Genomic DNA, 24,242 nt, shown 5'->3' with positions numbered 1-24,242 from the left:
TTTCTTGGTGTGCACCGTGCTTTCCATTCCCCCACATGTTTCCGGTGTGTGTCTTCCGGGTTCGTTTACCCTTGGATTTATACCGTTGAAAAGTATAGTGTACGGTAAGTGTGACTGGTGCAGGGAATGTGGGGACATAGAGTTATGCGGCCACTTATGGCTACTGATCACGTGACTGACAGGTCGCAGCTGACCACTATGTACAATGGGTCATTCCTTTCAATGGACTATTTTAAAGGGGTATTCCCAAAATCATAAATGATCACCAATACACAGGATAGGTGATCATTTTATGTTTTCTGGGGGCCCCACCCCTGGGACCACCCCCGATCATGAGAAATGTTAAGGGTTATGTATTATCAGGAATTTGGTTTAACGCAAAAGCTCTAATCTAAAGGCGGCCTTCCATGTTGACCGGTTGCCTTTATAGGACCACCAAATCTAAAGCCTTCCTATACACGTTTTCCATTTAAGCATACCTCCCAGCTTTCAAGTATCCCAAAAAGGGACAAACGATGTGGCGTGCGCAGCGGCAAATATTTTTATTTGAAGCCACGCCTCTAATCCCACCCAATCCCCGCCGATACACACCCGATTCAGCCCACTCAGTATCATGCTCCCGTAGTGCCTCCCACACAGTATAGTACCAAATAGCAGCCCCCACATAGTATCATGCTCCTATAGCTGCCCCCATGCAGTATAATACCACCACCATACAGTATAATGCCCCCGTAGCCGCCACCATGCAGTATAATGCCCCCATAGCCGCCACCATGCAGTATAATGCCCCCATATCCGCCACCATGCAGTATAATGCCCCCATAGCCGCCACCATACAGTATAATGCCCCCATAGCCGCCACCATACAGTATAATGCCCCATAGATGCCCCCATACAGTATAAAGCCAACACAGATTCTCCCATGCAGTATGATGCCCAAACAAATTCGCCCATACAGCATAATTCCCTGTAGCTGCCGCATGCAGTGCAGCATAATGCCCCCATAGCTGCCCCCATACAGTATGCCCCCTAGCTGCTCTTATACAGTATAATGCCCCTTAGTTTCCCGAGTAGCAGTGACCGTGTAGATAGTGACACAGTGCCCATGTAGATAGCACAGGTGTCCCCTGTAGATAGCGCCCCTATATAGTGCCACAGTGTCCAAGAAGATAGTGCCACACCCCCTTGAAGATAGCCCCAATCCCCCTGTAGATCGCGCCATTGGGACTCCCTCTAGGAGCAGAATCCCCAGCCAGAGCATAGGTTGGGGATTCCGCTCCTAGAGGGAAGCCCTGATGTTACTGTCCATATATGGACACTGACGTCAGTGGCTATTAGCGGAATCCCCGTTGCCGACTCTGCTGGGGATTCCACTCCAGGAGGCGCCCCTGACGTTAATGTCCATATATGGTAGCACTGTGCCTGAGGATTCCTCTGCGAGCGGAGAAGCTCCCTCTGCTCCTCCGCTCTGAACTAATTTTAAAGCAGGGAGCTAAGGGTTCCCTGCTTCGGAATCGGGTTCAACTGTATCTGTGTCCTGAGGAATCTGTGACTGTCCCGCTGAATCTGGGATGGTTGGGAGGTATGCTTTAAGGCTAAATTGGGCAAGTGTTTGTGGGGTTCTGAGGTGAATCTGACTCTTCAACAACTATTCAGGGCTGAGTTGCAATTCGAGACACAGCCTGTAGACAAGAGAGGCGCTGATTTTTTAAAATTTCATACAGGGGTCAGCAACCTTCGGCTCTCCAGCTGTTGTGAAACTACAATTCTCAGCATGCCCTGACAGCCGTTTGCTGAAATAATGAAGCTTTTGGCTCCTATGCTGGGAGTTGTAGTTTCGTAACATCTGAAGTGCCGAAGGTTGCTGACCCCTGTAATACATGATTGTTATAATGGGGTAATGACCTCGTGATTTTGTATTTAACAGCGTTTGTGATGAGGCGGCTGCTGAGATCATCAGTACCCCATCTAGTGGCCAGCAGAGCTCATTACAATGATACCTCCAGATTTAAACGCCACCTGCTGTCCAGGATTTACCAACCAGGAAATCTATGGAAGGAAAACACTCCAGAAATTCAAGCCAAATCCAATGAGCCCTCCAGCAAGAGTCAGAGACTTATGTTTAAAGCGGGATTAATCCGGCCCACCAGTCCTGGATGTTTCCACTATCTTCCCCATACTGTGCGCTCAATGGAGAAGCTCATTCGACTAATTGACCGGGATATGCAAGAGATTGGAGGGCAGAAAATTGACATGGCCACACTTTGCTCAGCAGCTTTGTGGAGGCAAAGTGGACGCTGGGATTTAGTGGGAAAAGAACTGCTCTGTTTGATGGACAGACACAATCAGGAATACTGCTTGGGGCCTACACATGAAGAGTCTGTTACTAATTTGGTTGGCACAGAAGGTGGCATCAGCTACAAGCAGCTTCCTCTTCTGCTCTACCAGATCACACGGAAATTCAGAGATGAAAAGCGGCCCTGCTTTGGTTTGCTGCGTGGCAGGGAGTTTTACATGAAAGACATGTACACTTTTGATATAACGGAGGAAGCTGCCTATCAAACGTATAACAATGTGTGCGATGCCTACTCTAACATATTCCGCACCCTTGGCCTGAAGCACGTGAAAGTCCAAGCAGATACAGGTAATATAGGGGGGAAAATGTCACATGAGTTTCACCTCCCTGCCGGTATTGGTGAGGACAAACTGTTGGTGTGTGGCAGCTGTGATTTTGCTGCCAATGTGGAGACTTTGCACCCAGATGAGAAGAATTGTCCTAGCTGTAAAGGAGAATTGGCAGAAAGCAAGGGCATTGAGATAGGACACACATTCTACCTCGGGACCAAGTACTCCCATGTTTTTAATGCCGTATGTCATGATGTCCAGAACAAACCTGTCGTGGCAGAAATGGGTTGCTATGGCATTGGCGTTTCGAGGCTGTTGGCAGCATCTATAGAAGTTCTCTCTACTGAGGAGGATATTCACTGGCCAAGTCTGATCGCCCCATACCAAATGTGTCTCATTCCCCCTAAAAAGGGGAGCAAGGAAATGGCTGCATCATCATTCTCAGAAGAACTATATGACGCTATATGCACAATTCCTCATATGAGTAATGAGGCCGTTTTAGATGATAGAGATCACTTAACTATCGGAAAAAGGGTTAAGGAAGCTCACATGATGGGTTATCCTTATGTTATTGTAATTGGTAAAAAAGCTTTAGAGAGCCCCCCGTTGTTTGAATTGCGGAATCACAGAACTGGTGAAGTGCAATTTCTTTCGAAAGAAGGAGTGTTAAGATTTGTACAAGACGTTCGGGTAATCTAGAAGATTTTGTAATTACATGTGTAAAACAATTGTATAAGCTGTATAATTGACTGCACGCTGAATCTATCAGTTGTAAACTGTGGGGGAACCCGGCAGCACATGTTCAATATCTCTACAGCACCCCCACAGGGGAAGTAAAGCATTGCACAATTCCCATTGAAATGTATGAACTTGTTGGCTCCTCCAGGGAAATGGAAACGCTCTTTGTTGTCACTCTCTGCTCTAATAGATGAGGATTCTGAATGTGGGTTTCCCCTCTGTTAAAGCAACCCTCCGGTCCCAGGACAAAATTATAAATTTGATGGAGTATATGGAGTAATATTACCTGGTGCCCTCCGGTTGCACCACTCTACCGTGGATGCGCCGCTTTGGGGTCCCCTCTGTGCTGTCCGAAAATATCCTTAGAGCTTCTCAGACTGAGTCTAAGACACTCGTTCTGTTCTCGGATTGACCAGAACTGCACACGTGAGCAGTTCGGGTCAATCCGAGAACAGTGGGAGTGTCCCCGACTCGTAGTCTAAGAGGGGAGAGCTCTGAGGGGACCCCAAAATGGCAGATCCACAGCAGATGGGCGCAACTGGAGGGCACCAGATAATATAACTCCATATACACTTTCATATTTATAATGTTGCGGGACCAGAGGGTCGCTTTATATCTGGATTCCTTTATAAGGTATTTGAAAATGGGATTTCTAGACAGGACAACCCTTTTAAGCACTCTTTGCATAATCTGGCCCCCTTTATGCTCTTAGAGCGATACTATGTCTTATTTTCCCTACAAAATGTATTTCATATTCTCCATATTTATTTTTATTAGACAATAAACATACGCTCAAATATTTGATAGCGCTGTGTCTGCAGTTTTATCATTCCAGATTTTACAGCTTGAAAACCAATGATGAATGTGCTCATGCAGCCGTATTTTCAGACTGTGTTGTATCTGTATATTTCTTGACAAAAATGGGAGTGGATCATATGGCAGGGAAGTAGGATTGATATCTTGTGGTGCTGATCTTAGAATCGGTCCTCAGTGGGGCTCACAACCTCATTTCTGTATCTCAAGCACCTACATGTTCTGGCAAGTTCCATAAGTGGTGAACTAAACTAAGCCTGGCCCTGGTGAATATAAGTAAACCCACAGGGGGATAGGAAGCATTGGGAAACTTAAAGGCTATATTACATTTTTAAGGGCAATGTTTTTTTTAAAATAAATCAATGTTACATTTGATTTTGAACAACTTTTAAATTCATTTTAAGTAACTTATTTTTAGATACAGCTTCTATGTATCCTGTATACATAGAAGCTGTATTTTGCTATCAAAGCCGAATCTGTCAGGTCAGCAGGACTGACGGCTTTGGTCGGATCCAACTGTTATCGATCACATCTAGGCTCACAAACTTAGGTGTAATCGATAAGAGCTGTATCCGAAACATGCAGAAGCAGTCAGTCCTGTTGACACCTGACGGATTCGGTTTTGACAGCAAGATAACAGCCTCTATGTATACGGGATACATAGAAGCGGTTTCTCAAAAAGTATATATTTATTTTTTTTAAATAAAAACGAATTAAAAAGTTGTTCAAAATCAAATAAAAAATAGATTTATAAAAAAAAAAAGTTGCCTTTAAAATTGTACATAGCCTTTAAGTCTGATGTTGCTTTGGTTTTAATAAAATTACCAGTGATTCTTCGGTGAACTGAAAAACGTGACTGCACTCCTGATGAATGTTTATGTGCGGGAACTGGGCACGGTCTTTCCCTTTTAGGCCATGTGTGCTCCAAACTTGTTCCTTCAGCCTCCTGTTAGCCATATTATCTTTCATGGAGCTAATTTCTCTGCCATGTAGTCACCTAGAGGGTCCCCCCACCCCCTCTGAGATATCCAGAGAAATTTACGTAGGTGCAACGCACGCCTATCAACGAGACAGGTCGTTGATCGGCGCTCGTTTGCTCCTATCCTAGCTATGTATGGGGACGAGTGGTCGTTACTGCGATCGCTCATCCCCATACATTATTATCATGTCGGCCGCACATCCCAGGGAGATGTGCTGCCGACAACGATATATATTTTACTTTTATAAAACGATACGATCAGCAGATGAACGAGTGTTCGCTCATTCATCTGCTGATCGCTGCCCTGTTTACACAGGGCAAATATTGGCAATGAGCGTTCTATGAACGCTTGTCTGCCCGATAATCGCCCAGTGTAAAAGGGCCTTATGAGATGTGCACAAATACAAAGAGAGATGATGCCAGCCACTTGGCCACTTCTGAGATGTTGTCATGTAATGCGCCCCTGTACAAAAGAGAAAGATGGCCGTCCTCTGTGCTGCTGTGGTGATGAGTATGGTGGACTATCGTACTAGCTGCCAGATAGACCAGTTGCCCAGAAAAGCACCTCAGGATTTTGACGTCGTTCTCGGCTTTTTGGATTCCGACTTCGGTCAAGGGCAACACATAGGAGTGGAGCAAAAAACTGAAATAAAATATCCTGGTCCAGGTACACAGTGTTTCCAGAAGCAGATGAAGAACTTTGTCATTGGTTTCTTGTCAATTTTTACTTGGTCCGATGTGGTATCGCAACAGAAACGATCCAGAAGAAGTAGAACTTATGAAACGACCCCAAAGGGCTCTTGATTGTGATGTCCCTATCAATACATCATAATGCCCCTTGTTTGTAATGTCTATTTCACTGCATCAGGCCCCATGCACACGACCGTACAACTCGTTCGTAATTACGGACCCATTCATTTCTATTAGCCACGGTCACCTTTCCATATACTTACGGGAAGGTGTCCTGGTCGTAGAACGCTTCCGCAAAAGATAGGACATGTCCTATCTTTTGTTTTTTACAGACTGTGCTCCAATACTTTGTATGGGCGCACAGGCAAAAAATGCATCCGACCGTGCCCGTAATCGCGGACCGTGATTACGAGCATGACCGTGTGCATGAGGCTTTACATTGATTCTACAAGTTTATTAACTATTGTTGAGGCTGGAAGAAATCTCTACGTAGACCAACTCGGGCAATCCAGTCAAAATGATATTTCAGATATATTTGGGAAGATCACACTAGTAAAGTGTGTGATCCACCATTGACTTTCAGACCAATGTCGTAATTCTGAAATACACATTATCACATTCACAATCATTCTTACGGTTTTACATTTTTTTATTAAATCACTGTATTTTCCGTTTATTTTCACATGAAAAAGTGAATACAAATACTTGAAAGAACATTATAATGACCAAAGCAACTGGATACTCCGCAATTGGCACAATAGTCCATTATATGTAAAAAAAATAAAGTTTCTGTAAATAAATCACAGGTTGTGGCCTTAATTTTTTCTTTTTAATATTGCCTATGTGTTTGTGTCAAATCTGGTTTTGGCCTCATATATACTGGAGAGCTGTGTAGACGGAGGCACGCTCAGTCCCTTTGGCGCCCTGTGTGCCGCTGTATGGTGCTCCCTACGGAGCTGTGTTATAAGCAACGTTTACATTGACGGATACTGCTGCCTAAAGTGACTTTTTTATGCACGTACAATAGATTGAGATGAAGAATAAACCATAGTTTTAACAGTTTTGATCATTTACATTGGCCAATTATTAATAGTCGTTCAGAAACGAAAAAATCTTAGCAATATTAGTCCAATGAAACGGAGCCTAATACATTAGCAGGAGAGTGGATGAGATTTGAACAAAGCTCATTCACACGCTGCGTAAAAAAAATACGCCGAAAAACAGTTCATACATTTTCTTGCGGTGCAGATTTTTATGATCCGCAGCTTGTCAAGTTATTCTTCAGAATCGCTGCTTTTCTGTAGTGGATATTCCCTATTCAATTCATTAGGGAGATAAACAAACAGCAGATGTTGCGTTTTTTTGTGGCGCTAAAGTTGCGATTCCACCGCAAAAATCGCAACTCAGAAAAAGGGATTATATTTACCCAGATCTCTCTGCGTCCAGCCCAGCCACCAAGGATGATGTTTCATCCCATGTGACTCCTGCAGCCAATGACAGGCTGCCATGGTCACATGGGATGCCAGGAGGCCGGGCTACAGGACATCAGAGGGATGACTACGGGTAAGTATAGGCTTTTTTTTTTTTTTTTACCTGCTGGTTTTCTGCAAAATTTGGGGCCGTTTTTCACCCGGAATCCCCTGCGAGGACTAGGGCGGGTACGCTGTGTACTTTTACTTACCGTATCCGCCCTGTGTGAACATACCCTTAAGCAAATTTTTACCCAAAGCATTCACATTGCCATATATTAGTAAATCAGAAGTTAGAGCGGCAGCCAAAGTTTGATCATTAGGTTTCTTTTACTTACAGAGATATTAGCACATTTTTTAATAGAATTTTAGTGGCCATTTTTGCAGTCGTGACAAGGAAGTGCGGCCATACTGGTTGTCACCTTTAAATCTTTAAGGGGTTGCTATGCTAATCACATTATGTGTATGCATCTTCGTGTTTTGGGAACATAGGAGGGAACAAATGTGTTGAGAAAATCCACATCAACATGGGAAGAACCTACAAACCCCATATCGATGTAGTTGCCAATAACTTCACAAGTCTTTCTGTATCGTGACGTGGCATGAATGATGCCAAAAAATTAGAAGGAAGATGAGCGGCTGCTAAGTTTCATTCTGGGTTTCTTGCTGCCTACCATCATAGACTGAAATAAAAGCTTTACCAAGTCCATTTTACCGGCCGCAATCATTGCTTTAGATAGATTGACAATGTCCGTTGTGTTATTTCTGCATACCGTCTGCAACTCTTGACTTACACTTTCTTCTTCATATTTCTTCTGAGCTTCTTTTACCCACACTTCCACCTCCTGGATCAGCGTCTCGGCATCCATTTTAGTTTGACCATAGAGGCTGAGTAATACTTCCATTAAGTGTCTGAAGGTCTCCGTGGCCAGAGAACCTTTATTCTCCAGCTCTATGGCTTGCTTGAAACACTCAATTGCATTCCGTTCCTCACCTTTAACTCTTAGGCACTTTCCCTTTAGTAGCTGCAGTTCAGGCAGGGTATTACCCAGGTCGTACTCCATGGCTTTGGCAATGCAAACTAAAGCATGATTTATGGAATCTTCATCGATTAACATGAGCTCCTGCACAGCGTCCACACCCATGTAATAGCAGACCTTAGATGAAGATAAACAGTGGTTGTAAGAACAATGGTTGGTACTAATGAGTATTAGGGTGTGGGCACATGGGGCAGTAGAGGCACGACAGGAAGCTTTAACACTACCACATCATAAACACTGCGTTATACAGAAGTGAATGGAAATGGATCTAGAACGGATTCTATAGAAATTGTGGTGCAGATTTTGCATGCATTTTTGTTTAGTCAAAAGCAGAAGCATAAAGTATAGACTTAAAGGTGTTGTCTCACGAAGACAACTCCTTCTTCATCCTAGTTGACGTCGTGTTTTTGCAGATTGTCGGAGGTATACGTCAAGGGGCTGCAATGTATCCCACTGTATGCCTATAAACGTCTCCACGACCCCCGCGGGCAGAGTGCTACCTGAAGCGCTGTGCCCGGAGGAGCTCCTGACCACAATGTCCATATATAGACTGTGATTTCACTGTCTATATATGGAGAGGGATGTCAGGAGCTTCCCCAGAGCCAAATTCTGCAGGCATAGCACTTCCGATGTTCTTGCCGGGGACTCCGGCATTGGGAAGCTGCTAACATCACTGTCCTTATATGTCGGGAGCTTTCCCAATGTACAAGCTAAAAGTAGAGCAAAAAAATGCAATATGATCTAGGCCTTAAATAGAAGCTGGCCTGATCGCGGTCGGTCTAACTCTCGGCGATTAGCTGTTATTGTCAGGGGATTGAATAACCATCTGGTAATACATTTCCCTTGCAGTTGCTTCAAATCTATGGCAGACAATGTATGGATATGCCAGGTCCACCAGAGCTGGATCTGCTCTGACGTGACGTCCATATGTGGACATGGGTTGTCCTCATGAGACACCCCTTTAAATCATACATACACCCTAATGCACTGTTTTCCAACAAGGGTTCCCTGGAATGTCAGGGGTTCTTTGGAGTCAGAGGTCCTTCCAGAAGACAGCACCAACAAGAGCGGTCACTTTTACAGTAGAGATAGCAAACTGATTTCAGCCTGCTCGTAGATACTTGGCTTGGGGCTGTCAACAAATCTTAGCCAAAATATAAAATAAATTACACTTCACCAAAGCTCCTGTGAGGTAGGGATTGAACTTGGGGTTCCCAGAGAGGGTGTTTCCGCATAGTAGTAAGGTTTGGAACCACTAATCTAATGTATATGAGGACATGCTGATAGTCACCTCATGCCTGATGTTGGGATTGGGCATGTTGGAATATGTAGGGAATCGATATAGATTTAAAAAACCCACACATTGCCACCGGCTCTACTCCAGTAAGTGCTATTGAGTGTTTTTGTGGCACGGACTGTCTTCGTATACCATTCGAAAGCACCCGAGAGCAGTAATCAGCACCCCAAACTCCAGGTTTGGTGGAGTTTTTCCATGTACCGGACAACAAGGACTGTATGTACATACATCAATCATGGTTTATCAGTACTCACTTGCCCCATTTCCAGATATGTTTTAAGGCAGGGGTATACATCTATAATACTTTCCAGGTCAGATTTGGCATTGGTAAGATGATTTCTATCGGGCAATCCTCCTAACCCTAACTTGGCCCGCTCCAAGTCCCGCACGTACATCCTGGTAAAAATCTAAACAAAAGCAAATGTAAAAAATTAAGATATTCAATAAGAAACAATACAGTGCAAAAGTAGCAAAATACCAAGTGACAAAAAACTCCAGTAGAAAAATATTAAATATGTTATTACCTGGGAGCGCGTGCAGTAAGCCTGCCAGTTCAGCTTGGGGTCTGGAAGAGCACTTAGGGCCATGTTACAGATTCCAGTAGCCATTTCTTGCTTTCCCAAGAAATGAAATATTTTGGCCAGACGGTTTAGGATCAGAGGGTCGCCTTTTGCTATTTCTATACCCTGTTTGTGACAAAGAAAGACAAGTTATTAGCATATTAGTATCTACAGAGGCATAATATGAAGCTCCTGGTCCTCAAGACAACAGTTTCCCTACCCACCATGTGCCATGTATAAAAATGGTGTCTTATGTGGTTGAGGGGCCTTTGGGCCCCTCTGATACCAGGAGTCGGGTGTGACTGCTACTTCTGCTATGGTCCTGTATGTCTACATGGTTCCCAACAGAATAAAAACATTTTTCAGGGTTAATTCACACCATGTGATTACCTGTCTAAAACGGAGATTATATCAAAGAAAGGGAAGGGAATGGTAAGGAACTTACTTTCTTTTAGTGCCGATCGGCTTACTTTGGTTTGAAGAAACCTTCAAAAAGGTATGCGATTAAGGCTCTGTTCACATCTGCGCTAGTATTTCCATTAATACAGGGGTTCCAGTATTCAGGACCCTCATTTATTAGCCAAAGTGGAGAGCAGCTACAAAAAGTAGCATGTACGTGCATTACATAGACAGCCCATTTGATTTAATTAGGCACCGTGTAATACTTAATTTCTCCTGTGGTGGTGCTGCAGCGGATTTGAACACTTGCTGCCATCTTCCCCTGCAGATCACAGCTTATCTGTGGGGGTTCTGGCAGGGAGACACCTTGTTGTTCGCTTATTGTTGGGGGGCTTTTCAAACATAAAAGGGATTATTCAAAGTGGGCAACTGCTTTAACAAACATTATGCTCAGCAGAGGAAAATTTTGTACACATGCAAAATTTTATAGGTTGTTATGTTAAAAAGGTGTTTACATACAGACGTGAGCATGTCTACTACAGTATAATCCTAACATTCTACTCTACTTTGCATAGGATGTCCCTGGTATTAAACAGCTTAGGAATCACATACAACTTGTACCACACAAATAGTAATCATATAAGCATCTAGAAAACAGGATTTTGCTGGACGAACCGTGCCAAAGCAGTCCAAAGGGTCTGTTCCTGAGAATCCATAGTCATGAATTCCCATTGGTGTGGTAGAAAACGAGTGTTGTTTTTCCAGTATCATCCCAATGTAGCACCAGGACAAAGCTATAAGATAGGTAATAACATACGTGAGAAAGGACACGAATCGACTTCATATGACATATTTTCTAAGAACTACTCATTTTATGGGGGGAATGGATACAACCAGTGAAAGAGTTAATAAGAAAGCCATGACATTGCATAATGGATGTCCAGCCACGTCCTATGACCTGTAATGTTTCTGCAGATGACATACATCATACAGTTGGGCATTGTCACCATCTATCAATCTCTGCCACCAAACAACAACTACATTGCAAAGTTGGTTATCTCCACGTCAGAAAACACTTGCGTTGAGTTATGTTCACTTTAAGAATGGGAAAGTTGTAAGCTGCCGGTACTCTGTGTGTTTGTGTGACCTTAATCCTATCATTTACCTGTGCCAGTCATCTGTGAAAGAACATGGATCCTCCTTTGCTTGCTAAGTAAACACTGATCATTCTTTCTGAAGAGAAAGCCGTCAACATTTCACCTAAGATTGTTTCTTGGAGATCTAGCTGGTAGGGACTCTGTAGGGCATTGGCGTAATGATCAGGCCTAAAGAGGCTGCACGTCTGGATCCCTGGGCAAACGCAGCATTCAACTGGATCCTCGATCCAGTTGATGGCTCTTCCCGCCCGTCAATGCACCTTTTTCCGTGCCCCCTGCCAAATCAGACTGCAGCACAGAAGGTCTGTACATACAAGATGATGATGTTTTGTGCTGCGTGGCATACAGACCTTGTGTGCTTGGGCCTCATGTGGCATGGGGGCCTTGTGTGCCAAATCCTGAAGACAAGAGATGAGGAGTGGTGTCTAATCTGGGATTTAATTTAGAGGTCAGGGGTCTGAACTGGGGGGTTTACATGCTTAGGGAGGCCCATTCAAAAGGTTGAAATGGGGCCAAGAACTCTCTAGTGAGGTCCCTGCTCTAGGGCAATGCTTTATGAGGAAAAAGTATTCAAAAGAGCTCTTCACAGGGGGAAGAAAACTGTCTCTTTATGTGCCACCTATAGGCGGCTACCCTGTAAGTCAATGCCGACCCATGATTCAGGGCCTGACAAGGAACAAACAACTCTGAAACTGCACTAGCTACACATCGGTGTTGTCTCTGGATTGAGTGATAACCCAAGTCATGTTTCAAGGCCTTTTAAAAAGGTCAGACACTTATAAGTGGCTCTAGAGAGACAGTTTTGTTCTATTAGGAGGAAAGGTATTTTGCATATCTGAGATTGTTGGCATCCAAACCCTATATACAGTATATTTTAGTTTTGGTCAATGGGACTACCATACCTGCCAACAGTCCCATTTTTCTTTGGACTGTTCCAGGAATTAGACCTCACAAGGGTGTGGTTTATGTAAATTAGACCATTTTATTAATGATTAATTTTGTAAATGCATAGATCCTGAGTTAGAGCCTATATTTATAACCCAGAGCTGCATTCACACTTCTGCAGGCTTCAGAACTGAAATCTCCCAATAGTCCTTGCCAACTCAATGTCTGCACAGATCTTGCTCTGGTGATTTGCATTCTGGGAAGTGTCCACCAGTTTTGTGCAGTAATCTGCATGATAGGAGCTCAGCTAAACTGTTTGGCCTCATGCACGCGACCGTAGCCATGTGCACGGCCGTGATTTTCGCGTCGGCTGGCAGCGGAGTGTCAGCCGCGAGCCGCCTGCAATTCGGGCCGTGCACATGGCCGCGGCCATTATTTTCAATGAGCCTGGACCACAGAACACGGCCGTAATAAGGCATGTCCGTTCTTTCTGCGGTCCAGGCTCCTGGGCCATGCACGAACCGTGAAAACCACGGTCGTGTGTATGACCCCATAGAAATTAATGGGGCCACAATTCTCCAGTGGATTTTCGGGGGAATTGCGGCCGCAAAAGCACGTTCGTGTGTATGGGGCCTTAGGGGTATATTTTACAACAAGCTTATTGTCAGTTTCCAAATATGATCAGCAGAATTGTAAATACAGCTCTGGAGTGTACTACAGGCTGTAACTCAGTCAGTACAGGATAAGTAATGCAATTTATTAACAAAGTCACTCAACTCAATACAGATTATAAACTATATATCAAAAAGTTTCCGTTCTAATATCAGAAAACAAGACTAAAAGTGTCATATTAGCGCAAAGTCTTTTATTATCGATACAAACTGTAACGTCAAATAACTTAATGCAACAAAGGATTTGTAAACTGAGCCTGTAATAAAACACACCCTGCCTATTGTAACACAGCATACACTACCTTTGTAATGATTGTTGGACGACTTTGAAGCTTCCCGCAGCAGCTTTAGCGTTTTGTTATAAAACAGCAGACGTTTTTTTTCTACATTTTCCTTTTTTATTAATATTTCATCTAACCTGTAATCACAGGAAGAAAATTATATATTATTCCTGGATTTCAAACAACCAATTGTGTTGTAATAGCAATGTTATAGCTTGTAAGGACAAGGTGTCGGTTGCTGTGAAGTGTAAGTATACATGGTGTCAACCAGCTAATACATTGCTAAAAAAAACAAAAACATCTGATAGGACGAAGCTATGGGGGGTGCAGAGGCAGCAGCCGCAACCGCCTCAGGTGTGTGAGGGGGGCCCCAAGGCCCCTCAGCCACAAAAGAGGACACCAGTATTATAAATGGCATGTGGTAGGTGGGGGGGTTCTGTTACATTTTGCATTGAGATTTTGCACTGGGGCCCAGGAGCTCCAAGTCCCGCTTTTGTGGTTACTCTCCACCCTAAGGCTACATGCACACGTGTATTTTGCTGCGGAAAATACGCACCAAAACACAGGAAAATCGCACCAGATCAAGTGTTTTTCGATGCATTTTTTGGCGCAGTTTTTACGTTTTGATGCGTAAATCGGTGCGTTTTTATGCTGCGAGTTTTGGTGCGTTTTTCCTTAGTATTAGGCAGCTACAATTCGCAAGTGAAAAGGCAAGATAAATTGACTTGCTGCGGATTTTAAAACACGCACCGCAGGTCAATTTATGTGCCAAAAAATACTGTAGCATGTACATCAGATTTCCTGGAATCTCATTGACTAAGCTAGTACTATATTACGCTGCGAATTTGCCGCACGCAAATATGCGCGGCAAAACTATACGTAATACGTATCGTGTGAATTAAGCCTAAAAATCCTGTGTGTTGGGTCCTGGCCTCCATGTTCCTAAACCTGACAGCCAAGGCTAAAGTTGCTGGTGCCACTACTATTCAATGTGGGTCACAAGGCCGGATATTCACAAGAAAAACGCAAACATTATATGTACATAAGCAATTTCATGAGATCGCATCAGTGAGATAACCGTGCAAGTGGAGTCCTAGCCTTAAGGGGGTTTTACACAGGATGATTATCGGTCAGATGAGCATTAATATAACTCTCGTTGCGGATAATCGTCCTGTGTAAACAGGAACAATCAGCAGATGAACGAACAAACCCTCGATCATCTGCTGATCGTATCGTTTTAAAAAAGTAAAAGATTATGTGTAAACAGGGAGACGTGCTGCTGAGAAGATAATAATGGATGGGGACGAGCGATCGTAGTAACCACCGCTCGTTCCCATCCATAGCTCCGTGTAACAGGAGCAAGGAAGCGCTGATCAACGATGTCTCGTTGATCGGTGATCGCTACACCGGTTGCTTATCAGCCGGTATAAAAGGGCCTTTAGAGTCCCAATTTTTGCTGTAACAATAAGCGCCGATCAAATAGACAGCTTTTTGATCAGTGCTCAGTTGCTCCTTTACCAAGGAGCAATCATCAGTAATGTATGGGGACATGCGCTCATTACAACGATCACTCATCCCCATACATTCCTATCATGTCGAAAGGACGTCTCCCTGTTTACACAGGGAGATGTGCTGCCAACAACGATAATATGTTCTGCTGCAGAAACGATAGGATGAGCCGTTGAACAAGCATTTGCTCTTTCATCGGCTGATCGTTGCCCCGTTTACACAGGTCAATGATCGAGAACAAGCGTTCTGTGAACGCTCGTTTGTCCGATAATTGACCCGTGTAAAAGGGGCCCTAGTGGTTGACTAATGTTTTCCATTTTAATTCATCATCCTCTCACTAGATGGAGGGACTAGATATATGTCCATTGGGTTAGACTGCATTAACACTGACATAACCATAGGCTGGACTTCTACACAATTACTATATTAGAAAACACTAGCAACCAGTTATTATATTTATAGAATATTACATACAGAAGGTGAACAGTGTAATAACCATTCATGTTCAACTGGATGACTGATGTATATTGTGAATAACTAAAGAGCGAATGGGTCTCCTCATGCCAGACAAGGGAAAAGCCACATTCTCCTATCCTGAAATGGGTGAATTGTGCCTGGTCCTGACTAATGTGTCAGTAACTATTATTGGTTCGACAAAGGGGACTATAACTAATCAATGTGTGGTGAAACCAGAATCGTGATGAAGACATACCTCATACAGAGAGACGCCATTGTGAAAAACCAGCTTATTTTCTCTTCTATGGAGATCTATACAAGAAGGCATTAAATATTAACATACATATATACTCCATACATAACATATCAGATCACAAAAACAGCTCTAGTCAATGTTTAAAATATTTAATTTTATGCAATTTTACGTCCTTTGCATCAAGAAAGTGTAGGCTACTTTACGGCAAAATCACAGACGCAATGCAAATTCAATAGTTCCCTATGGGAAGAAAACCTTGTGACCATTGTTAAAAATAGGACCCTATAGCTTACAACTTTTTTCAGACATTGAAGTTGCAGCACAATCACAATTTTACTTGGCTTTGCAGGTGACGTAATATCACTACGTAGTCTAGCCTTAAAGTAAATGTCCAGCCTTGAGCAGTGTTTTTTAAAAAATATAAATAGGTCCAAAATTCTGTGTTTATTAATTTAAAAAATATATATTTTGAGTCAGAGCTGCAACCACCACTAGAGGGAGCTTAGGAGCTTACTGCATACTGTTTATACATTGAACTCAATAATAACATAGTATAAAATAGGCTCCCTCTAGTGGCAGCGCCATCAGTCAGAATTCTATCATTTAACTATCTATGCAGGAGATTTGGAACACAGTATGAGAAAAACAGAGCTTTAGTCCCTATAACAATATTTTACTAAATTAATTAGCGCAGAATTTTTTGAATTAATTAGCACACTCCTTTGACAAAGGTAATGGTAACACCTAGTTGTCAATGTATTCATACATTTCTAGGAGGAATAACAGGGGAACGGCAGAATGCAAAGTTCTAAGAAAAGATGCTCCAGAATTTTGATTTAATGGGAGAATACAAGTATTTACTAAAACAGACATGTCAGGAGAGGTGACAGATCCTCTTTGATGTACATTTTATGGTTGTTTTTTCATATGGAGCTACAAATTCATGATGGACTTTAGGGAAATTGTGGATGAAGAAACAATTGGTTAAACAATGTTCCGTGCTGACTTATATGACACAGTATAGCGCACAAGCTGATTTGCATGAGCACTATTTGCCCAGGGACACTCCTTTATTTAAGCATGTACGCCAGGAATGGCAGAAGTTTCACACAGGAGATTTCCTCAATCATAAAATACACGATAAAAAAAACAACAACTAACTGACGCTGGGTCAGGGATTGAAACTCTGATCTGGACTGATAATAAAAATACACACCTTTCATTCTACTGCTAAAACCAGCTACATCAATATCTGAACTTTTTATTTCCGAGTCCTCAAATATGCAGTCGCCTCTTAGAGGTAGGCCAGTGATCACAGGCAGAGATGTGCTACGCAGCTTAAATAACATGATGCGGATCAAATTAGATTTGTCACATTTGTTGAGCCACTTTACGATAGAAGCGAATGAAAAAAAATTGCTGAATAGTCGTCTAACTTCCTTGGTCCCCATTCACTTTTATGGGATTACGCTGGTTGCATGACCTTTGTGAGTCATGCCAAGGTTGCAAAAGTGTTGCATGTGGATGTGTAAAGGGCATTAGCCGTGCTACTCCAAAGTCAAGCAACATCTGTAAAAGGAAGTCTTCGTCTAGCCCATGCTGTAGCACCTAAACCTGACCATACAATAATGTGTATAGGGACAGCCCAACAAGAGTTTGGCCAATCTTTTGTTCCTCTAGAGATAAGCAGTGAAGATGTGTCTGGCAGCCTCCTATCCCCGACTTTGACTTTCCCTATAGCAGTAAACATACATACATTGCTGACCCCCAATGTGCATGTTTTAACCGACACCTTTTTATGTTTAGCCCATCCTACTCCTTGGGAAGGACACAGTCGAAAAACATTAAAGTTGTTGTCCACTTTAGTCAATCCTTTTTGTTAAAACGGTCCCCCGACAACAAGCTGATAAGTCGTCCCGCTGGTGGAACCCCCAGCGATCGGCTGCAACCTGTGCAGGAACTAGGTAGCAAGTATTTAATTCCTCTGCAGTGCCACCACAGGAGAAATTAAGCATTACATATTTCTCCATGTAATGCTGGGTCCTGGGAAGAAAGTCACTCTGTGTAGCCATTCTCCACTTTGGCTAATACACGAGGGCCCTGAATAGGAGATCCCCCTCTTATTAACTCAGAATTTCCCTAATATGGTATTTGGTAATGGGTTTCTAAGCAGATAACCCCTTTAACGTCCACTATGACCACCCAGCTCAGTGGCAAGATTGGTCAGTGCAGGCTTTCCGATCACTTGTAGCAAATAGCTACATTTTCAGTATCATTGAGAACTGCAAAGGTCATTGAGGTTCATGTTCAGATTACATGGCCTATAATGATCCTATTGTTTTTGTTGAAAGGAATACACAATACTATAATAGACCTATTGTTTCACATGAGCTGCAGTAATAAAGTATATATAGTCAATAAGAACTTGGTTTCTGTCAGCAAAGCAGAAAAGTTTGCTATAGATAACGTTCAAGGTCAATAGAATTTACATGAAGTTATAATGATTTACAACATCAGGCCTTAAAGCTTTGCAACCATATAGTTGACCACAGTTATCTACAATTGGTTGTCTACTATGTACAATCCCTTTTTGCTAAGGTCTACCAACCAAAAACTGGTCACAAGATGTCCTGATGCTAAAAAACCTATAAATTAGCTGTAGTCTGTAGAGGAACCTGGCAGCAAGGTCTTGATTCCCCTGCAGCACTACTGCAGGGGAAATTAAGTATTACATTTTACCCATTGAAATAATGGGCTGTCTACATCCATCCACGGATATGACAGGTCCTCCAGAGAGAGAGACACTCTTTTTTTAACCACTATGTAGTCTGTATTATTTAAATCATGGTGTATCTGAAAATTGGTTTTCTAAGTCAGACAACCCAAGAAAATCTTCTTAAGCGAAGGAACACACACAACGTAAACACTGCGGATTTTCCGAAACGGATTTCATTCCGGAAAATCCGCAGCGTAATACAATAGCAGCAGTGTGGTTGAGACTTGAACAAATCTCATCCCCACACAGCGGAAAAATGAATTGACCATCGGTGCGTTTTTTTTTTTTTCAGCCGCAGCATGTAAATTTAGTTGCAGAATTGCTGCTTATGTCGCGGGTCTTCCCCATTGAATTCAATGGGGTGCTTAAACCCGACACAAAGTGGTGTGTGTTGTGACATTTGCGGCAAGACGACATTTTCGGCAAGATGAAGTTGCAGGCTGCAGCGATCACATGGCCTGTAACGTCATCTTAGGAGGTCGGACTATGCACAGAAGAGAGGGAGGGGGTAAGTATAAATGCTTTATTTTATTTTTTTCCACTTTTGCTTTCCACAGCGGAAATTCCGCCCGAAAAACCACACCACAATGTGGTGCGGTTTATCAGACGGCATTCCCTGCAGGGCCCAGGGTGGATACGCTGTGCAGCTTGACCCAGCATATCCACCCTGAACACGCTGTGTGTTTTCCTACCCTAAGATAATGGGTAAGGCTACAGGTTTGTCCTAATATTGTTAAAAATGTATTTGGTGCAAAATCCATAAACATTCCTCTATCCCACTAGTAAAAGTTTCTGTAGTTCCCCACGGGATATTGGATGTATAATAAGCGTTCCTTCCAACAGATAAAGCAGAATTCCACCATTGATTCATTACCATAGACATAATGATTATTATTATTAATAAGGACCAACAAATTTGTATTGATCACGGCCAACACAATATTGGTACACTGATGGATGTAAGATTTTTGCCGGCTATGACAATCATTCTATTAAAATGATTGTCGTTCTATTAATATTTCTATCGACACAGTGTCACCATTTGCTTCCTTTTGCATTAGTGACGAGCTACCCACCCTGAAGGGTGTCCCTAGGTATATAATAATCATATTGCTACTCTATATATACAATTATTTAGAAAGGGGGAAACATCTGGTTTGTTGTAGCACCTAGAAATGCAGAACTGTGCCCATCACAGTAGACCACTATATTTCTACAAGATCAGAGGTGTAGCTTGATGTTGTTGTGCCCTAGTGCAAAATTTATATCTGTGCCCCCCCAACCATAACATACCATTTATAATACTGCTCTTCTCTACTTATATGGCAGAGGGGCCCCATCAAGCAACAGAGCTATTGTACCACCCTTTGCAGCATGGGTGAGGAACGTCTGACCCACGGGCCGTATAAAGCCCACGGGATCATTTGGTCCGGCCTGGCCTTAGTCAGACTACGCTGCCGCCGCGTCATTCGCTACTTGGCTCCATCAGCGGCGGTTTGAGTGAGGTTGGTGTGCGCATGCCCAAGAGTGGATCAGTCCGATCATCTGACTTCAGTCAGTGACGTGAGGTCAGGTGACTGGACTGGTCCACTACCGGACCGGAACAGTCAAGTCACCGGACCTCACGTCAGGCCACTTGCACTCCTGCCACAGCACACCCTGACCTCACTCTGACCGCTGCTGCATCATTCCCTCCATGGCTCCGTCCGTCCTACTCACTCACATTTAGGAGCAGGAGAAGGGAGCCAAGTATGGCGGCGGCGGTCTGAGTGAGGTCGGTGCCTACCGGCCCAAGAGTGGACCAGTCCGGTCACCTGACCTGAGTCAGTAATGTGAGGTCAGGTTACTGGACTGGCCCACTCCCATCACAGCATGCCCCGACCTCACTCTGACTGCCGCTGCCGCCGTGTCATTCCCTCCTTGGCGCCCTACTTTTTCAAAGTGAATTCCAAGTGACTTAAAGTTGTTGTTTTTTCCCATCAAGGACATTTCTGATATATCCACAGGATATGTCATAAATGTCCGATAGATCTGGAACCTAGAGGTGCGACCTGCACCTATCTCTAGAACGGGGCCCCTTAAACACTGTTCTACCTCTTTGTGTTGAAGTGTGTGATTTCCGACGATAAAGAAGGAAACAACGTAGCTCGCTGAGTCCCATAGAACTGGATAGTAGTTACAGAAACAGCGTAGCTCGCATGCTGCGGTGGTTCCATAACTGCCATTCACTACTATGGGAGTTATGGAAACAGCGCAGCTCAGCGAGTTACACTGTTTTCTTCTTCACGGTCAGAAATCAGCAGGAACACAGAGGTAGAACTGGGTTTAGGGGGCCCCGTTCTAGAGATAGGTGAGGATCCCAGAGTTGGGACCCGCATCTATCTGACATTTATGAGATATCCCGTGGATATGTCATAAATGTCGCTGATGAGAAAACCCCTTTAAGTAAGCCGGAACAACTTCCTGCTGCGAGTTATTTTCAAAACTTACCAAAGAAACGACTGCACTCCAGACTGACCGACGCAGGAGCAACATCATCAATACCGGCTAACATCGCACGCCTCCCTCACGATCACGGGGTATGTGGACCCACTATGCCGCTCCTCCATAGCGGAGAGGCAGCTGGCCAAGTCACAGTTTATGCAAGAGTCTATACAGGTTCGTAGCACAAGGGTACCTGAAATAGTCCAGATGGTGGCAGGGGCTCTGGCACGGATGGTAGTAGGTGCATCAGGTTGCGCCAGACGTGGCGGTAGACAACGGGTGTAGCAGAATATGACTCCAATCACAGAACAGGCTTAGGAACAATAACTTGGCACGGGATACAGGTAGCAGGGCACGGGAAACAACGGGAACAGGACAACACTAAGGGACCATTTGTAAAGACTAACATGGGATTACTAACAACGCTCAGGCAAGGGGTGAGAGGGCGGAGCCCTTTTTATAGTCCCGAGTACACTGGGGATAGGGTAGGGAACTTTTAGGAAGGCCGAGGACGGGGAGGCTGTGCCAGCTGGCGTCCCCGAGGAGGGAGACGCCGGCAGACAGCAGGGAAGTTGCGGTCACGGCCGTTCGCCGGGGTTGAGCGGCAGTCGTCCGTGACCGCATTTATAACAGCCTCACCAATATTACCCTATTAGCCTGGAAAGAATAAAATTGTGGCATAACGCCATGCTGGATGAGAACGACGGAAAACACCAATTCAGGTGTGAGCCCGGCCTTAGTCTAGCCCAAAAATGGCTCCCTCAATGGTATCCTGAGTACATGTCAACTAATTTAAAAGAAAAATGCATCAAAAATCTTTTTGCAGTACTGCCAGTAATAACTAAAACTAGACACAATCATTGAATGTAACGTGCGGAAGGGCCAGAACAAGGGGTATTTGGCTGCCTTGGGTGCCATTGAAGGGGTTGGTTTGTTTTTTATAAACAAAAAAAAACAATGCCCTACCTTAAAATGTATTTGTACAACCAATCAACTGCTGCATTGGAGCTGCTGATAATGCAGTATAATATATGAGAGAGATGAAGGACGGAGCCAAGAGATGAGCTACAGGAGCCAGTGGACCCCACTAAAGAGAATTGCACATGTGTTGATGGGATTTGAGTGGAGGATGTATCACAAATAAGATTACTAGGAATTGGTGAGGAGGGGGGACATGGGGCAATTAAAATAACTATTTTTCATCCGACATTGATCATGCTGAACTTGAGAGACATTGGTGGTGGGATTTGCACTTTGGCACCGAGAAGGTTTGTCCCACCACTGGATTGCGGAAATGACTTTGAAAGTGGAAATGTCAAAGAAAGCATGTTGTTTTCTCTGTGACTGCAGTGCTCACTGTGAGGTTTTTTGGTAGATCGCTATCTTATAGCAAGACAATTAGTTAAACGTCATTATTAACACAACTAATTATAATTACAATTCAGCATGGGAAAGACAAAGGGGAAATTTATTAAGACTGGCGTTTTATACATCTAAATAAATTAGGTGCATCTCTGGCCGTCCATGCGCCACAGTCAAATCTATGGCAGCTATGACCTAGAGTAGATTTGCACTATAAGATACGCCAATTTATTTTGAGAAAGGTGTCACGAGTGGCGAAAACGGCACAAAAGTTGAAATAATTACTACAAATTGTGACTTTTGTGCCATTTGCCATAAAACTAGCATAGAATAGTTAATACATTTTCCCCAAAATCTTTATGTTAATGGCCCCCCTAATAAGCAGATAGCACATGCCTGACCTGCGGGTTACCCAGGTGAAGCTACTGTATTTCCTGTCGTTAAACTGACCTTGTGTTTCCCATAGACCACGGCTTTATCATAAAGACTTATTCCTGATATCAGTTTCTCCATGTTGTCTTCCTCGGTTGTCTGGCCCACATCAAATACGTGAGCGTACCCCTGTTCTGCCAGGCAGTGCGCCGCCATAAGTCTCGGCTCATTACTGTCCCCATCTTTATCCAGATCCATAAGATGAGATATCTTATCTGTACATTGGGTGGTCTCTTCTTCCATATTCAGCCTGTCATATACGCAAGCCAAGTTGGCCCAAGCATTTAAATTATTTGGGTCCTGGTTGCAAATGTTAATAAAAATCTCCTTGGCTTTGTCAACCTCATCCAGGTAGAAGGAAAAAACACCCAATAAATTCCAGATTCCGAAGTGCTGGAAACTTGAATCAAACTCTAGCTGGAACTGAAGAGCCTCTCGCTTCAGTTTAATGTCTCTTCTCCTGAGGTGCGCAGGAGTGCAGGACTCAAAGTTGAGGTTCATCTCCAAGTGGAAATGACCAGGAATATATTCAAACTCATCTATGAGCGTTTCTATGTCCATGCCAGGTTCTTCCTCCATGGTCAGTAGGGCAACGTTCCTCTTGTCTTACCTGATCTGTATACTTGTATGTCTGGTTTGAGTCACCTGTAGCTTGGGAGGAGTTTAGACAGGGAGAGGCTGTAAAGAATTCCCTCCTCACCCAAGTGTTTCTCTGCAGACTTTGCAAGTCAATCCCACGATTATTGCTACAAGAGTTTCCTGCTGTCTTGATAAAATTACTACGTATAAACATGAGAGGTGTTCAGCCCTCTATAGAAAGGGCAGAGCACCAACCAAAGAGAAATTAAAACTTATTTTCCCCTGTAAGGCTATGTTCACACGGAGTATTTTGAGGGAGGAATATCTGCCTCAAAATTCCGTTTGGAACTTTGAGACAGATTTTCCTCTCCCTGCACGCCGATTTTCGCGCCGTTTTTCGCCCGTGGCCATTGAGCGCCGCGGGAATAAAACAGCGCAAAATACGCTTTCTCTGCCTCCCATTGAAGTCAATGGGAGGTCAGAGGCAGAAGCGCCCGAAGATAGGGCATGTCGCTTCTTTTTCCCGCGAGGCAGTTTTACTGCTCGCGGCAAAAAGACGCCGACGCCTCCCATTGAAATCAATGGGAGACGTTCTCGGGCCGTTTTTGCCGAGTTTTGCGACGCGGTTTCCGCGTCAAAAAACTCGGCAAAATACTCCGTGTGAACATAGGCTAAAGGTGCAAGAAAAATAAAACACTATTAGGCCCTTGTGGAGATGTTCAGATAGCACTAGTTTTTCTCCGGTGCTCAGAATAGGGTCCCAACCCAGTTGAAGGAATGGAAA

The 24,242-nt window shown here is 43.7% G+C and overlaps 2 protein-coding genes across 2 annotated transcripts; one reads left to right on the top strand and one right to left on the bottom strand.

Annotated features, from left to right (window-relative positions):
* Nucleotides 1–33: 33 nt before the first annotated feature.
* On the top strand, nucleotides 34–4,521 carry PARS2 (prolyl-tRNA synthetase 2, mitochondrial). Its single transcript, XM_075832144.1, has 2 exons — nucleotides 34–104; nucleotides 1,928–4,521. The coding sequence occupies exon 2, from the start codon at nucleotides 1,936–1,938 to the stop codon at nucleotides 3,322–3,324; it is 1,389 nt and encodes a 462-aa protein (XP_075688259.1). The 5' UTR covers nucleotides 34–104; nucleotides 1,928–1,935; the 3' UTR covers nucleotides 3,325–4,521.
* A 2,001-nt stretch (nucleotides 4,522–6,522) lies between these two features.
* On the bottom strand, nucleotides 6,523–23,458 carry TTC22 (tetratricopeptide repeat domain 22). The gene is made up of 7 exons (XM_075832143.1): nucleotides 22,898–23,458; nucleotides 15,826–15,881; nucleotides 13,626–13,741; nucleotides 11,286–11,404; nucleotides 10,176–10,337; nucleotides 9,906–10,058; nucleotides 6,523–8,471 (listed from the first exon to the last, which is right to left on the bottom strand). Exons 1-7 carry the CDS (start codon nucleotides 23,456–23,458, stop codon nucleotides 7,935–7,937), a joined length of 1,704 nt encoding a protein of 567 aa, XP_075688258.1. The 3' UTR covers nucleotides 6,523–7,934.
* Between the last annotated feature and the right edge of the window lie 784 nt (nucleotides 23,459–24,242).

The sequence above is a fragment of the Rhinoderma darwinii genome, chromosome 7 (genome assembly GCF_050947455.1).
Source record: "Rhinoderma darwinii isolate aRhiDar2 chromosome 7, aRhiDar2.hap1, whole genome shotgun sequence".
Classification (NCBI taxonomy): Eukaryota; Metazoa; Chordata; class Amphibia; order Anura; family Rhinodermatidae; genus Rhinoderma; species Rhinoderma darwinii.
The sequence above is the reverse complement of the archived record's forward strand: the minus strand, read 5'-3'. Positions and strand labels throughout refer to the sequence as shown.

What these genes read in the sequence shown, in the direction of transcription:
- PARS2 (XM_075832144.1), top strand. Translation starts at nt 1,936, where the DNA reads ATGAGGCGGCTGCTGAGATCATCAGTACCCCATCTAGTGGCCAGCAGA.
- TTC22 (XM_075832143.1), bottom strand. Translation starts at nt 23,458, where the DNA reads ATGGAGGAAGAACCTGGCATGGACATAGAAACGCTCATAGATGAGTTT. An exon ending in TGGTCTATGGGAAACACAAG is followed by an intron (nt 15,882 to 22,897) that starts GTCAGTTTAACG and finishes CTTCTTGTATAG; the next exon opens with ATCTCCATAGAAGAGAAAAT. An exon ending in CTTACTGCACGCGCTCCCAG is followed by an intron (nt 10,059 to 10,175) that starts GTAATAACATAT and finishes GCTTTTGTTTAG; the next exon opens with ATTTTTACCAGGATGTACGT.